Here is a 13964-nt window from a genome sequence, read left to right as displayed (position 1 = left end):
AAAATATTTTTCTGCCAGGGTTAAAAAAAAGTACTAATGGACAAATTGATCCATTAAATGAAAATACATGTATCTGAGTAATTTAGCTACTTGGGTAAAGTCAGATATGGCTCTCTTGTTGATAAACAGGTATTTATATACGAGGCACTAGACTTGTGGGTCAAAAACCATTTAGAAATAACAACCTTATGTTATTTTTGCTTTAATTCAAATATTAATATACAAACCTATTTCCTTATCTGTCAAATGGAAATAATATATATTTTGTGTCTGCAGATGATAAAATGAATTAAAAGTATGCAAAGCACCTAGCATAGTCCCTGGCACATAACAGATGCTCAATAAATGACACTTATTATTTTATCTTATGGTTAATAAATGTATAAACGAACGGACAATTAATTGAGGAGGAAGAAAATAATGGCAAAAATGAAAAAGAGGCTCATGTGTTCTAGTATTCTAAGAAAAGCTATATCCATCTTCTATAGATCCAAGTACCAAAAAAAGTAATAATATTATCATATGCAAAGAAATTAAATTAATTTAAAACAATGTAGATTTAATATGCAAACCCTACAACAGATGAAACTTCTTCAGTTTACTAATGCTCAATTATATTAGATATAACATCTAACATTTCAAAAATTCAGAGCAGAGTATATCAGGATCATCTGAATTTAGAAATGCCCCTAATAATATTCTAATAAAACTGTGGGCTAAAAGGAACCTACACAGCCTCTTTTCATGGTATTTTACAGAGACTAGTTCTGAAAAATCAGGTCCTTTGGGTTTGGCTCTTAGTAAAGTCTGGAGATGTTTGTAGCTTAGTGCTGGATACATTATTAGTCTAAGAAAGCATCCATGTATATAATGCATTAAGCATAATTTAAGGTTCATAAAAGATGAAGCCTAGAACTCACACGTACCTAGGCAATTAAATATGACACTGAAATTATTAACTACCTTTTTACATGTATTTACAAAGTCAAAATACTATAACGACTTAAAAAGCAACACATCAATGGCAGGATAAGGTTTTTTTCACTCACCAGTTTTTTTTTAAATCACAATTCTAGGTGAGGCCAATTTTTAGGGATTTTTCCCCAATACTACAGTTACGTAACAAACCATTACTCAAACTTAGTGGCATAAAAGAACATTCACTTTATTATGCTCACAGATCCTGTGGGCCAGGAATTCAGAAAAGGCACACTGGGGACAGCATGTCCCTCTCGGATGTGGAGCCTCCAGTGTTAAGATGCACAGCTTGAAAGGGGCTCAACAGCCAGCACCAGAATTACCTAAAGATTCACATACCACACAGGTCCAGGGCCAGGGCTTGGAGCATTTAAAGACTAGGACTGAGGACTGGAGGCGGCCTCTCCATGAAGCTTGGGTGCCTCACTGCATGGCTGTCTCAGAGGAGGCAGCAGTGTAGTATATTTTCACTTCCCACCTGGTACTGTGCCTGCCATCTTAAACTACCTGCCTGGCCTTGTTACTCTGACAAAAGGTGTCATGTTGTCAGAATGCAGGTAAATCCAGAGACTGCAATGTCCTAACAACATAAACCAGAACATTTCAAACTTACTGTAGTGAAAGACCAGGGTTTTTGTTTTAGCTGCAGGTTCTGGTTTTAATTTCCAATCTGCTGCTGACTGTTACTTTTGTAAAATGCAGTAACAAATGTTTAAGTACTGTCAAATTGCTAAAGCGGTTTCTAAACACTCTCAATTTCAGCACTGAATCTGTACTTTTTTGTTGACTAGATATTACGTGGCTCTGGCACAGACTATTAACTATTAAAGGTAACAAGTTGTCAACAAATAGAATTGGAAATAATTAATTCAAGTTAAGTTTAAAGTACTATCTAGAAATTTGGGGTACATTTGCACTTCAAAAAGAATGGAATGGTAAAAAGGAATCAGCTTTACAGGAAGAAAAAGTCAAGGGCTGGGAAGCCCATAGAGATGGCTAGGAATAGAAACAAAGTGATAGGCTGTGGGTAGATAACTACACATTTCTTCTGCTTTCTGCTGTGCTGGCAGTTGATGACTTTACTCACATAGCAACCATTTATCCCTGGTTTCCAAACATGCACTCTACCACAGATTTCCATCAATATGCAGTAATGCTGTTTGATGCAATAAGATATAAATATACATAATAGTCAACACATAGATGCTTCTTGAGGAAATCCCTCACAATAACATCTAGCCTAATACATACATATTCTCTCTCATCTTGACCTAGTTTCCTTCCTTTCCAATTAAGCTATTACCATTATATTACATTCCCTTTGTGAGGTCCCTATTCTTCAGTCTTCAAAGTTCAAGCAGTAAATCTACAAGGCAAACTATCCAAAGTGACCAGAAACTTGAATAAAAAAAATAAAGCAAAAACAAAGCCAAAAACACACCTTCCATGAACTATCAAAGACCTGCAACTTGATGTGAAGTGCCCATCAACCATTAATGTTATCCTTATATCTGCTAATATCTAAACAGATTATTTACATCTATATATCCTGTTAACCAATATAAATACTAATTTTCACAAAATCGACAGAAAATAAGAGTAATGGAACACCATAAAGACAATATACATAATGTAGTCTGAATTTTATCCTGCCAATGAGAAGTGTCAATGGAGCATTTTAAGCTAGCAAGTAGTGTGATCAAATCTGTGGTTTGAAAGGTCACTGACTACAATATGGAGAATGGGATAATAAGGTTCTGCAAAAAACAGTGAAAGCCTGATGAAAGCCTTGATGAAGGCCTGAAGTAGGGCAGTGAAGGTGGAGATGATATATGATGAGTGGAAGATGCTGTTGCATCTGCTGCTGTTGCTGATGCCAAGCACTATGCTTAGCACTTCATATACATTATCTAATTTGATCTTCCCAACGACCTTGTAGCCCTACAATAGGTGCTGTCACTACTTCTCCATTTCCTGATGAGAAAATTAAGGTTAATGGTTCTATATCTTGCCCAAAGACATACAACTAGCACACAAGAGCTGTGAGTCTAGTGGTGGAATTAGTTGTATGTATCTGCTCCAGTACACTGTCCTTTTCATTAGATAACAGAAAACAACGCAATCCAACCTCACTTCTTTCAGAATATTAATAAAAATGTCAACTAGAATTATGTTTTATTCCAATTTAAAGATATAACAACAAAAAGTCAATGCTGAGAAAAATTTCTAAGAAAAGTAAATGTGATAATCAATTATTTCTAATGAAACTTTTAAAAATCAGAATATATTTTTTTTCCAAACAGCCTGACAAATTACTGTCCAGAATCTGATATGACATAACAAGTCCATCCAAGCCAAGGCTTACTCCGCTAAATTCTGACTTCTAGAGGTACTAAAACTAAACAAAATCCTCAGACAGCTTATACTGATACAAAACACAGAAGCAAGAAAGGTTTCATTATGCAACTGTATTAGAAAAACAAACTTTTTAAACCCTAAATATATGCGTACCACTGAATCACAATTACTTCTTTGTAATGTCAATTTGAGTCTATAACAGACCCAAATAATGATGCTGCTAATATGAACATAAATAAGATCTTAACTCTCTTCATTAGCTGTCCATAATGCATTTAACCATTAAACATTATGAAGATGTTATCCTGAAACACTTTCTAGATTTATCTTAGAAAAATGTCCAACATTCTCTCCCATCAATGAAGTTAATTTTAGAACAAGAGATTTACAGAAAATAACCAAATTTTCCACCAAAGTGGAGATTCAACTTTATAAAAGTAAAAATTTACTCTGGGCTTTAACTCCAATTAAAAATACATGCTATCTTAAAATAAGCTGAAAAACAATTCAGTAGCTTGCCTCAACTGTTTTTGTGTCTGTTTGTTTGTTTGTTTGTTTTACAATATACCCCAGCTCACCTAAGAATACTGGCACTTAGTAGTGTGAGCAGGTCCACAAGAGAAAGTAACACAACGATACCTGCTAAAGATACCTGAGGGCAACCAACACACAGCTTTCCCATCAATCCTGTTATCTTCATTGTACCCATGAAGACAGAACCAAGAGAATATAAGAAATAGCTACAAGCAAATAATCTTCCATATATATATGTGTGTATGTGTATCACTTTATTGTCTAGCTATTTGTACTTATGTGTGTTATCATGAATCTCTTCTGTGTGATGCCAACATCATCAAAGAGAGTTTAGGGTCAGAAAAGCTACTAGTAATGGTGCAATCAGGTCCTGGTAAGGTAAACCTTTAAAGCAATGAAACAGCAAACCAAATAGTGTTTTCAAGTCTGACTGATTAAAGCATTTAGTAGCCATTCAAAACAACGGGTAGGTCTTATTTTGGCAATAAAACTTCGAAATAAAAGACTAAATATTATTACAGGTTACAAATATACCAGATCAAATCTGATTACTGTTTTCAAAATAACTTCTGCTAAGCACTTATATTTTGTTCAGTACTGTTTTGTTTTACATTAAGTAAATGATGAAATCCTTTGAAAGTAAGCATTCCTATGTCCCTTTAGTTTATGATTTCTTCTGTCTCACACACTAGACAGTGAGCTTCTTCGGGACAAGAGCTACAAAATCAATCTACTTCCCTGTGTTTTCTGAATGAGGTATTTTAAATACTAAATAAAATACTGCATTTATTGAATGAATAATTCCCCACAACACATACAACTATTGTCTGTTTTCAATCTCAATCCCATCTTACCCTATTTTCCATTTTGCAAACAGGAAATTTTTTCTTAAAGCACCAAAATAAACCTCATGGCTCTTATGCCAAAAACCCTTTAATGCCTTTGTATCACATTTGGACAGAAATAAAACTCCTTAGGACAAAATCCTTGTGATCTGGCTCTAGCCTACCAATTCCATGTCTCTCCTCACAGCACTGCCTCTACCATACGTTCCCAGGCACAGGGAATTGGTGCTCTGATGCCTCCATGCCTGTATACATAGTGCTCCCTCTACTTGGACTGCCCCAACACTTTTCCTCCGTCTTAACTAGATGTCATCTCCCCTAAGAAGCCTTCTGCCCATTTCCTGAATCAGTCAGTGTGCCCTCCCCACACAGTACATCTAGGAGAGATTAAAAATTTTGCTTCCTGTATGTAGTGTGATAGGTCCCCAACAAGGTTACTAAACCTTGAAGGCAAGACTATGAGCCAAGGTCATGGTGCTCATCCAAGGAGCAGGTGTCCCTGAGAACCCAAATATAAATTTTCCAAACTTTTATGATGTGTTTTCCCTTTAAAACTGAATGCCTTTAACAGCAACCAGGTCACATCTTGAATGCTTTGCTGCTTAGAAATTTCTTCTGCCAGATACCCTAAATCATCTCTCTCAAGTTTAAAGACCCACAAAATCACTAGGGCCGAGGCAAAATGCTGCCAGTCTCTTTGCTAAAACATAACACCTTTGCTCCAGTTCCCAACAAATTCCTCATCTCCATCTGAGACCACCTCAGCCTGGATTTCATTGTCCACATCATTATCAGCATTTTGTTCAAAGCCATTCAACAAGTCTCTAGGGAGTTCCGAACTTTCCCGCATTTTCTTGTCTTCTTCTAAGCCCTCCAAACCATTCCAACCTCTGCCTGTTACCCAGTTCCCAAGTCACTTCCACATTTTCAGGTTATCTTTTCTGCAGCGCCCTACTCTGCTGGTACCAATTTACTATATTACTTCATTTTCATGCTGCTGATAAAGACATACCTGAGACTGGGTAATTTATACAGGAAAAAGGGTTTATTGGACTTACAGTTCCATGTGACTAGGGAAGCCTCACAATCATGGCAGAAGGCAAGGAGCAGCAAGTCACATCTTATGTGGATGGCAGCAGGCAAAGAGCTTGTTCAGGGAAATTCCACTTTATAAAGCCATCAGATCTCATGAGACTTACACTATCACAAGAACATCTCGGGAAAGACTTTCCCTCATGATTCAATTACCTCTCACCAAGTCCCTCCCACAACATGTGAGAATTCAAGATGAGATTTGGGTGGGGACACAGCCAAACCATATCAACTTCTATAGTGTCTCCTAAATCATGAAGTTATGGGAAAATATAGCATAAAAGTCTGGAAAATTTGCAGACTGACAATGTGATAGAAAAGAAAATCCCATTTTCTGAGAAATCCAAGTCAGCTGCAAAAATATGCATAAGTAACAAGGAGCTGAATGTTAATCCCCAAGACAATGGGGAAAATGTCTTCAGGGCACATCAGAGATCTTCACGGAACCCCTCCCATCACAAGCCAGGAGGCCTAGGAGGAAAAAATGGTTTCATGGGCTGGGCCCAGGGTCCGCATGCTGTGTGTAGCCTAGGGACTTGGTGCCCTGCATCCCAGGCACTCTAGCCATTGCTGAAAGGGACAAATGTAGAGCTGCGGCCGTGACTGCAGATGGTGCATGCCTCAAGCCTTGGCAGCTTCCACATGATGTTGAGCCTATGAGTGCACAGAAGTTAAGAATTGGGGACTGGGAACCTTCACCCAGATTTCAGAGGATATAAGAAAATGCCTCAATGCCAAGGCAGAAGTTTGCTGCAGGGGTGGGCCCTTCAAAGAGAACCTCTGCTAGGGCAGTGCAGAAGGGAAAGGTGGAGTCAGAGTCCCCACACAGAGTTCACCACTGGGGCACTGCTCAGTGGAGCTGTAAGAAGAGGGCCACCATCCTCCAGACCCTAGAATGGTAGATCCACCAACAGCTTGCACCATTCACCTGGAAAAGCCACAGACACTCCTCGCCAGCCCGTTAAAGCAGCTGGGAGGGAGGCCATACCCTGCAAAGTCACAGAGGCAGAGCAGCCCAAGACCATGGGAGCTCTCCTCTTTCATCAGTATAACCTAGACGTGAGACATGGAGTCAAAGGAGATCATTTTGGAGCTTTTAAGATTTGACTAACATGCTGGATTTCGGACTTGCATGGGGCCTGTAGCCCCTTTGTTTTGGCCAATTTCTCCCATTTGGAATGGCTGTATTTACCTAATGCCTGTACCCCCATTGTATCTAGGAAGTAACTAACTTGCTTTTGATTTTTCAGGCTCTTAGGCAGAAGAGATTTGCCTTGTCTCAGATGAGACTTTGGACTGTGGACTTTTAAGTTAATGCTGAAACGAGTTAAGACTTTCAGGGACTGTTGTGAAGGCATGATTGGTTTCGAAATGTGAGGACATGATATTTGGGAGGGGCCAGGGGTGGAATTACATGGTTTGGCTGTGTCCCCACCCAAATCTCATCTTGAATGCCCATATGTTGTGGGAGGGACCCAGTGGGAGGTAATTAAATCATGGGGGTAGGTCTTTCCCGTGCTGTTCTCGTGACAGTGAATAAGTCTCACGAGATCTGATGGCTTTATAAGGGTTTCTCTGTACAAGCTCTCTCTTTGCCTGCTGCCATCTACGTAAGATGTGACTTGTTCCTCCTTGCCTTCCACTGTGATTGTGAGGCTTCCCCAGCCATGTGGAACTGTAAATCCAATACTTTTTCCTGTATAAGTTACCCAGTCTCAGGTATATCTTTATCAGCTACGTGAAAACAAACTAATAAAGGAGTCAAAAGCAAATGTAGGGACAGGAGGATGAAAGGAAATCAAAGGATCTCTCAGTGGGACAGTATGAAGAGAGGTTGGGACAAAAGTACTCATTAAGTCAGAGTCAGGAAAAAGAAAGATCTGAAGCAGCAGCAGAGACTCTCCTGCTGGCTTTGCAGAAGCAAACATTATGTAAATTGCCTATGGGGTGGCCCATGTGGCAATAATCTGAAGGCAGCTTTTAGGAGATAAACCAGTCTCCAGGCAACACTGGGCAAAAAACGGGACTTCAGTCCTGCATCCACAAGGAAATGAATTCTGCAAGAATGGGTGAGCCTGTAAGAGGAACTCAAGTCTCTGATAACATCACCGCTCCAACCAAAATCTTAACATCAGCATCTGAGACTTTAAACAGAGGCCCCAATGAAGCTGTGCCTAGACTCCTGACACAAAGAAACTATAAGGTAATAAAGTTACATTGTTTTAAGCCACTGACTTTGTGGTAATTTGTTACACAGAAATAGAAAACTAATACATCATGCTTATAAATCTTGCCCACATCAAACATTTGTTTTCTCAAATGCTACACTGCCTTTTCTATATACTCTAGCAAACATGCTTCAATTTTTATGAAATCTGAACATTTCATATTTGTTATAAAAGCATTTTATCTCTGAGCTTATTTGGCTAGATTCAAGATGTATCTGAATGAGAAACTGAATTTAAAAGTATATTTCCTTAACTTTTTGGATCATATTTTGAAAACTTACCATTTTAGAAAATATTCACTATATTATGTGCTTAGAAGAAGTCTGCATATTTACCATACTTGCCTCTCTTTTCAATATGTTAATCACTAAAGTATATAAAAAATATACCACATTGTGAAAGCATTTTCACTCATTGTGTGAACATTTTCAAACTATGTAATATGGGAAGAAAGAAGAGATACACCAATTTCACAAGCAAAATAAGTTATATAAGATTATATAATAAATTTTCCAACACAACAACCTGTTTACACAGTTATCTCTGTCATCTAGATACGAGCAAATTTGGCAAAAGTGGTTTGGTGAGATTACTAATCCCAGTTAGGGGGCAAAATAAGCTGCCATTATGTTTTCAGATTAAGTAAATTTATAAACAAACACTCAGGATATATGTTCATATTATAGTTGTTTTACACTACAATTCCAAATAAAGTTTGGTCTTTTAAAAAGAAATACGCTAAAAAAAAAAAAAGAAAGAAAAGAAAGAAAAAAAAAAGGAATCAACTTTAAATTAGCCTACCTTCCACATTCAAAGTTCCCATTTTAGATTCCAAGAAATCAAATAATGTGCTTGGTGCTGATGGCCTTGCATTTCCCAGGTCCTCTTCATCTTCAGATCTTATTCGCCCCCTGCCTTTTCCTCTACCTTTAGATGTAAAAGCAAGAAATATGTACTGTATATGCAAAAACAAAAAGAGAATATATACTAATATATAACCAACAATAATTTTAAATAAGGATTTTAATTTCTTTTCATATTTTTTGTATAGTCTACATCTTTTAAGTAATTTTTTTAGGTTTTTAAGTAATTATATTAAGTGGCACATTTAATCCTCTAAATAAATGATCTATTCAGAAGTCCGAATTTGATCATATAAACTATCTTTTAAGGAAAAATCATAATTTATTCTTTAACCACAGATATTTTTAAAAGAATATAGGACTGGGACTTGAAAAACAACATAAATTGACCATGCAATGATTAAAGAATAACACCAAGTAAATGTAATATTTTTGTTAATTTTTAAAAGCTTAGTCGTTTACTCAGGTGGCAGAGTTCTAGAAATAATAGAACCAGTCACATATTTTCTCTATTACTCATGACAACCTTGTTAAATAAGGTATTGTTAGGCCCATTTTGTTTTTGTTTTGTTGTTGTTGTTAGACCCATTTTGTACAAAGATGAAGACAATGAGACTGAGACTACAAATGTCTCTATGGTTCCCAAACTGCTGTTCTTTCCACTTACCATAATGTTAAATAAAATTACAGCCCTCACAGAAATAACAGCCTCTGTCAATAACATATATTCCTCTGAAAAGCAAACAATACTATCTGGCACACTGCTTAATAAATTATACCTCTCAGAGGAGGACCCGTAACAGGTTTCTGTTTATTGCTTGTAAGAAGTACGTTCAATGCTGCTTCTAAGTTGTTGCCATTATCCATAAGAGCTTGCCTCGATGCTTCCTTACTGAAGCCCATTTCCGTTATGTGCTTCAGAGCTTTCTCATCAACCTGGAAGAAATAAAGAGAAAAGCTAGCTGACAGCCCACAGATAAGGCAAGGCATAAACTTTTAACTATTTACTGTCTTTTAACTAAAAATTACATCTCATACTTATGTAAAAATGTCATTCTAATACAACATTCTCTTGCTGATTTTTTACAAGAGGCAAGGAAGAATCTGTATATGTGGGGTTGTGCCTTGAGTATTCTCCGAACGCACAAAAAATAAATTTTATGGTATGTTAGAATATGGCCTTTGAAAATAATATAGACAGTGAGGAGAAAACTACTTAATGAAAATTTTTCATGGTAAAAAATGGAAATTTTTTGATACTTCTCCATACTAGAAGGGAAATGTAATTCATACAGCACCTCTCCAAAAATGTGAAGTATTGAAGCTAACAAAATGATACCCCCAGTAGCTTTTTTTTTTAAACTAGTACTTGAGTATTCTAGCTATATTCATTAGCAATACTATCTATGATGCTTTGACAGCTATAGCCCAATAGGAAAATCTACTTTACAAGTGCCAGAATCCAAATCTCTTTTAAAAATCTAGACCTGAACAGAATTCAAGAACCACTTAAGGAGTATAAACATATCCTACGAAGAAATTTCTTGAACCAAGCCAGCTGAGAAAAACACAACTTTAACTTTTATACATCTAACAGTTAACATGTTCATACATTGTTTTCCTGATTTCTTTAGTTCTTTGTCAATGGTTTCTCTCAGACTTTTGAGCATATATAAGACAGTTCATTTAAAGTCTTTCTCTAGTTAAGTCCAATGCATGGGCTATTTGAGGTGTGGTTTCTATGGATTTCTCTTTTTCTTGTGAATGGGCTAAACTTTCCTGCTTCTTTGTAGGCTTTGTAATTTTTTGTTGGGAACTGGACATTTTGAATCCTGTAATTAGGTAACTGAAAGTCAGATTGTGCCTCCTCCCCAAGACCACTACTGTTAACTTGATGAAGGTTACAGTCATCAGTTTGCTTAGTGACTTTTCTAAACTTTTTTCACAAGCAATATATTGCCCATGCCTATGTCCTGAATGGTATTGCCTAGGTTTTCTTCTAGGATTTTTATGGTTTTAGGTCTTACATTTAAGTCTTTAATCCATCTTGAGTTAATTTTTGTATAAGGTGTAAGGAAGGGATCCAGTTTCAGTTTTCTGCATATGGCTAGCCAGTTTTCCCAACAAAATTTATTAAATAGGAAATCCTTTCCCCATTGCTTGTTTTTGTCAGGTTTGTCAAAGATCATATGGTTGCAGATGTGTGGTGTTATTTATGAGGCCTCTGTTCTGTTCCATTGGTCTATATATCTGTTTTGGTACCAATATCATGCTGTTTGGGTTACTGTAGCCTTTTAGTATAGTTTGAAGTCACGCAGCATGATGCCTCCAGCTTTGTTCTTTTTGCTTAGGATTGTCTTTGCTATATGGGCTCCTTTTTGGTCCCATTTGAAATTTAAAGTAGTTTTTTCTAATTCTGTGAAGAAAACCAATGGTAGCTTGATGGGGATAGCACGGAATCTATATATTACTTTGGGCAGTATGGCCATTTTCATGATACTGATTCTTCCTATCTGTGAGCATGGAATATTTTTCCATTTGTTTGTATTCTCTCTTATTTCCTTGAGCAATGGTTTGTAGTTCTCCTTGAAGAGGTCCTTCACATCCCTTGTAAGTTGTATTCCTAGGTATTCTCTTTGTAGCAATTGTGAATGGCAGTTCACTCATGATTTGGCTCTCTGTTTGTATATTACCGGTGTATAGGAATGCTTGTGATTTTGGCACATTGGCTTTGTATCCTGAGAGTTTGCTAAAGTTGCTTATCAGCTTAAGGAGATTTTGAACTGAGACAATGGGGTTTTCTAAATATACAAACATGTCATCTGCAAACAGAGACAATTTGACTTCCTCTCTTCCTATGTGAATACCCTTTATTTCTTTCTGTTGCCTGAATGCCCTGGCCAGAACATCCAATACTATGTTGAATAGGAGTGGTGAGAGAGGGCATCCTTGTCTTGTGCCAGTCTTTCCCTCTACACATTGCTTTAAATGTGTCCCAGAGATTCTGGTACTTTTTGTCTTTGTTCTCATTGGTTTCAAAGAACTTATTTACTTTTGCCTTAATTTTTTCATTTACCCAGTAGTCATTCAGGAGCAGGTTGTTCAGTTTCCACATATTTGTGCCGTTCTGAGTGAGTTTCTTAATCCTGAGTTTTAATTTCATTGCACTGTGGTCTGACAGACTGTTATTATTTTCGTTCTTTCGCATTGGCTGAGAGGTGTTTTACTTCCAATTATGTGGTCAATTTTAAAGTATGATGTAGTGCTGAGAAGAATGTATATGCTCTTGATTAGAGGTGGAGAGTTCTGTAGATGTCTATTAGGTCCGCTTGGTCCAGAGCTGAGTTCAAGTCCTGAGTATCCTTGTTAATTTTGTCTTGATGATCTCATATTGACAGTGGGGTGTTAAAGTCTCCCACTATTATTGTGTGGGAGTCTAAGATCTCTTTGTAGGTCTCTAAGAACTTGCTTTATGAATCTGGGTGCTCCTGTATTGGGTGCATATATATTTAGGATAGTTAGCTCTTCTTGCATTGATCCTTTTACCATTATGTAATGCCCTTGTCTCTTTTGATCTTTGTTGGTTTAAAGCCTGTTTCATCAGACACTAGGATTGCAATCCCTGCATTTTTTTTTGCTTGCCATTTGCTTGGTAAATATTCCTCCATCCCCATATTTTGAGCCTGTGTGTCTTTGCACGTGAGATGGGTCTCCTGAATACAGCACACTGATGGGTCTTGACTCTTTATCCAATTTGCCAGTCTGTGCCTTTTAATTGGGGCATTTAGCCCATTTACATTTAAGGTTAATATTGTTATGTGTGAATGTGATCCTGTCATTATGATGCTAGCTGGTTATTTTGCCCTTTAGTTGATGCAGTTTCTTCCTTCATAGTGTCAATGTTCTTTTTTTTTTTTTTTTTTTTTTTTTTGTCTCATTCTGTCACCCAGGCTGGAGTGCAGTGGTGCAATCTCAGTTCCCTGCAATCTCTGCCTCCCAGGTTCCAGTGATTATCCTGCCTCAGCCTCTCAAGTAGCTGGGATTATAAGCATGCATCACAACGCCCGGCTATTGTATTTTTAGTAGAGACAGGCTTTCACCATGTTAGCCAGGCTGGTCTCAAACTCCTCAAACTTGATCCTGACCTTGTGATCCGCCCACCCTGGCCTCCAAAAGTGCTGGGATTATAGGCATGAGCGACTGCGCTCGGCCAGTGTCAATGTTCTTTACAATTTGGTATGTTTTTGCAGTGGTTGGTACTGGTTGTTCCTTTCCATATATAGTGCTTCCTTCAGGAACTCTTGTAAGGCAGGCCTGGTGGTGATAAATCTCTCAGCATTTTCTTGTCTGTACAGGATTTTATTTGTCCTTTGCTTTTGAAGCTTAGTTTGGCTGGTATGAAAATCTGGATATGAAATTCTTAAAGAAAACTCTTCTTTAAGAATGTTGAATAGTGGCCCCCACTCTTCTGGCTTGTAGGGTTTCCGCAGAGAGATGTACTATTAGTCTGATGGGTTTCCCTTTGAGGGTAACCCGACCTTTCTCTCTGGCTTCCCTTAACATTTCTTCCTTCATTTCAACCTTGGTGAATCTGATGATTATGTGTCTTGGGGTTGCTCTTCTTGAGGAGTATTTTTGTGGTGTTCTCTGTATTTTCTGAATTTGAATGTTGGCCTGTCTTGCTAGGTTGGGGAAGTTCTCCTGGATAATATCCTGAAGTGTGTTTTCCAACTTGGTTCCATTCTCCCTGTCACTTTCAGGTACACCAATCAAATGTAGGTTTGGTCTTTTCACATAGTCCCATATTTCTTGGAGGCTTTCATTGTTCCTTTTCATTCTTTTTTCTCTAATCTTGTCTTCCCACTTTATTTCATTAAGATGATCTTCAATCTCTGATATCCTTTCTTCCACTTTATCAATTCGGCTATTGATACTCATGTATGCTTCACGAAGTTTTCATGCTGTGTTTTTCAATTCCATCAGGTCACTTATGTTCTTCTCTAAACTAGTTATTCCAGTTAGCAATTCCTCTAACCTTTTTTCAAGGTTCTTAGCTTCCTTGCATT

General features: G+C 37.4%; 1 protein-coding gene across 16 annotated transcripts in view; it reads right to left on the bottom strand.

The window, feature by feature from the left end:
• The window catches only part of TDRD3 (tudor domain containing 3), a 178414-nt gene that overhangs the window by 53592 nt on the left and 110858 nt on the right, over positions 1-13964 (bottom strand). For all 16 annotated transcript variants that reach the window (XM_024231004.3, XM_024231005.3, XM_063714926.1 and 13 more), the window contains 2 exons: positions 9678-9834; positions 8837-8962 (listed from right to left, as the gene is read on the bottom strand). In XM_024231004.3, the coding sequence (XP_024086772.1) occupies positions 8837-8962; positions 9678-9834 (283 nt within the window). The remainder of the gene's footprint in view (positions 1-8836; positions 8963-9677; positions 9835-13964) is intronic.

This window comes from Pongo abelii, chromosome 14 (assembly GCF_028885655.2).
Source record: "Pongo abelii isolate AG06213 chromosome 14, NHGRI_mPonAbe1-v2.0_pri, whole genome shotgun sequence".
Taxonomy (NCBI): domain Eukaryota; kingdom Metazoa; phylum Chordata; class Mammalia; order Primates; family Hominidae; genus Pongo; species Pongo abelii.
The sequence above is the reverse complement of the archived record's forward strand: the minus strand, read 5'-3'. Positions and strand labels throughout refer to the sequence as shown.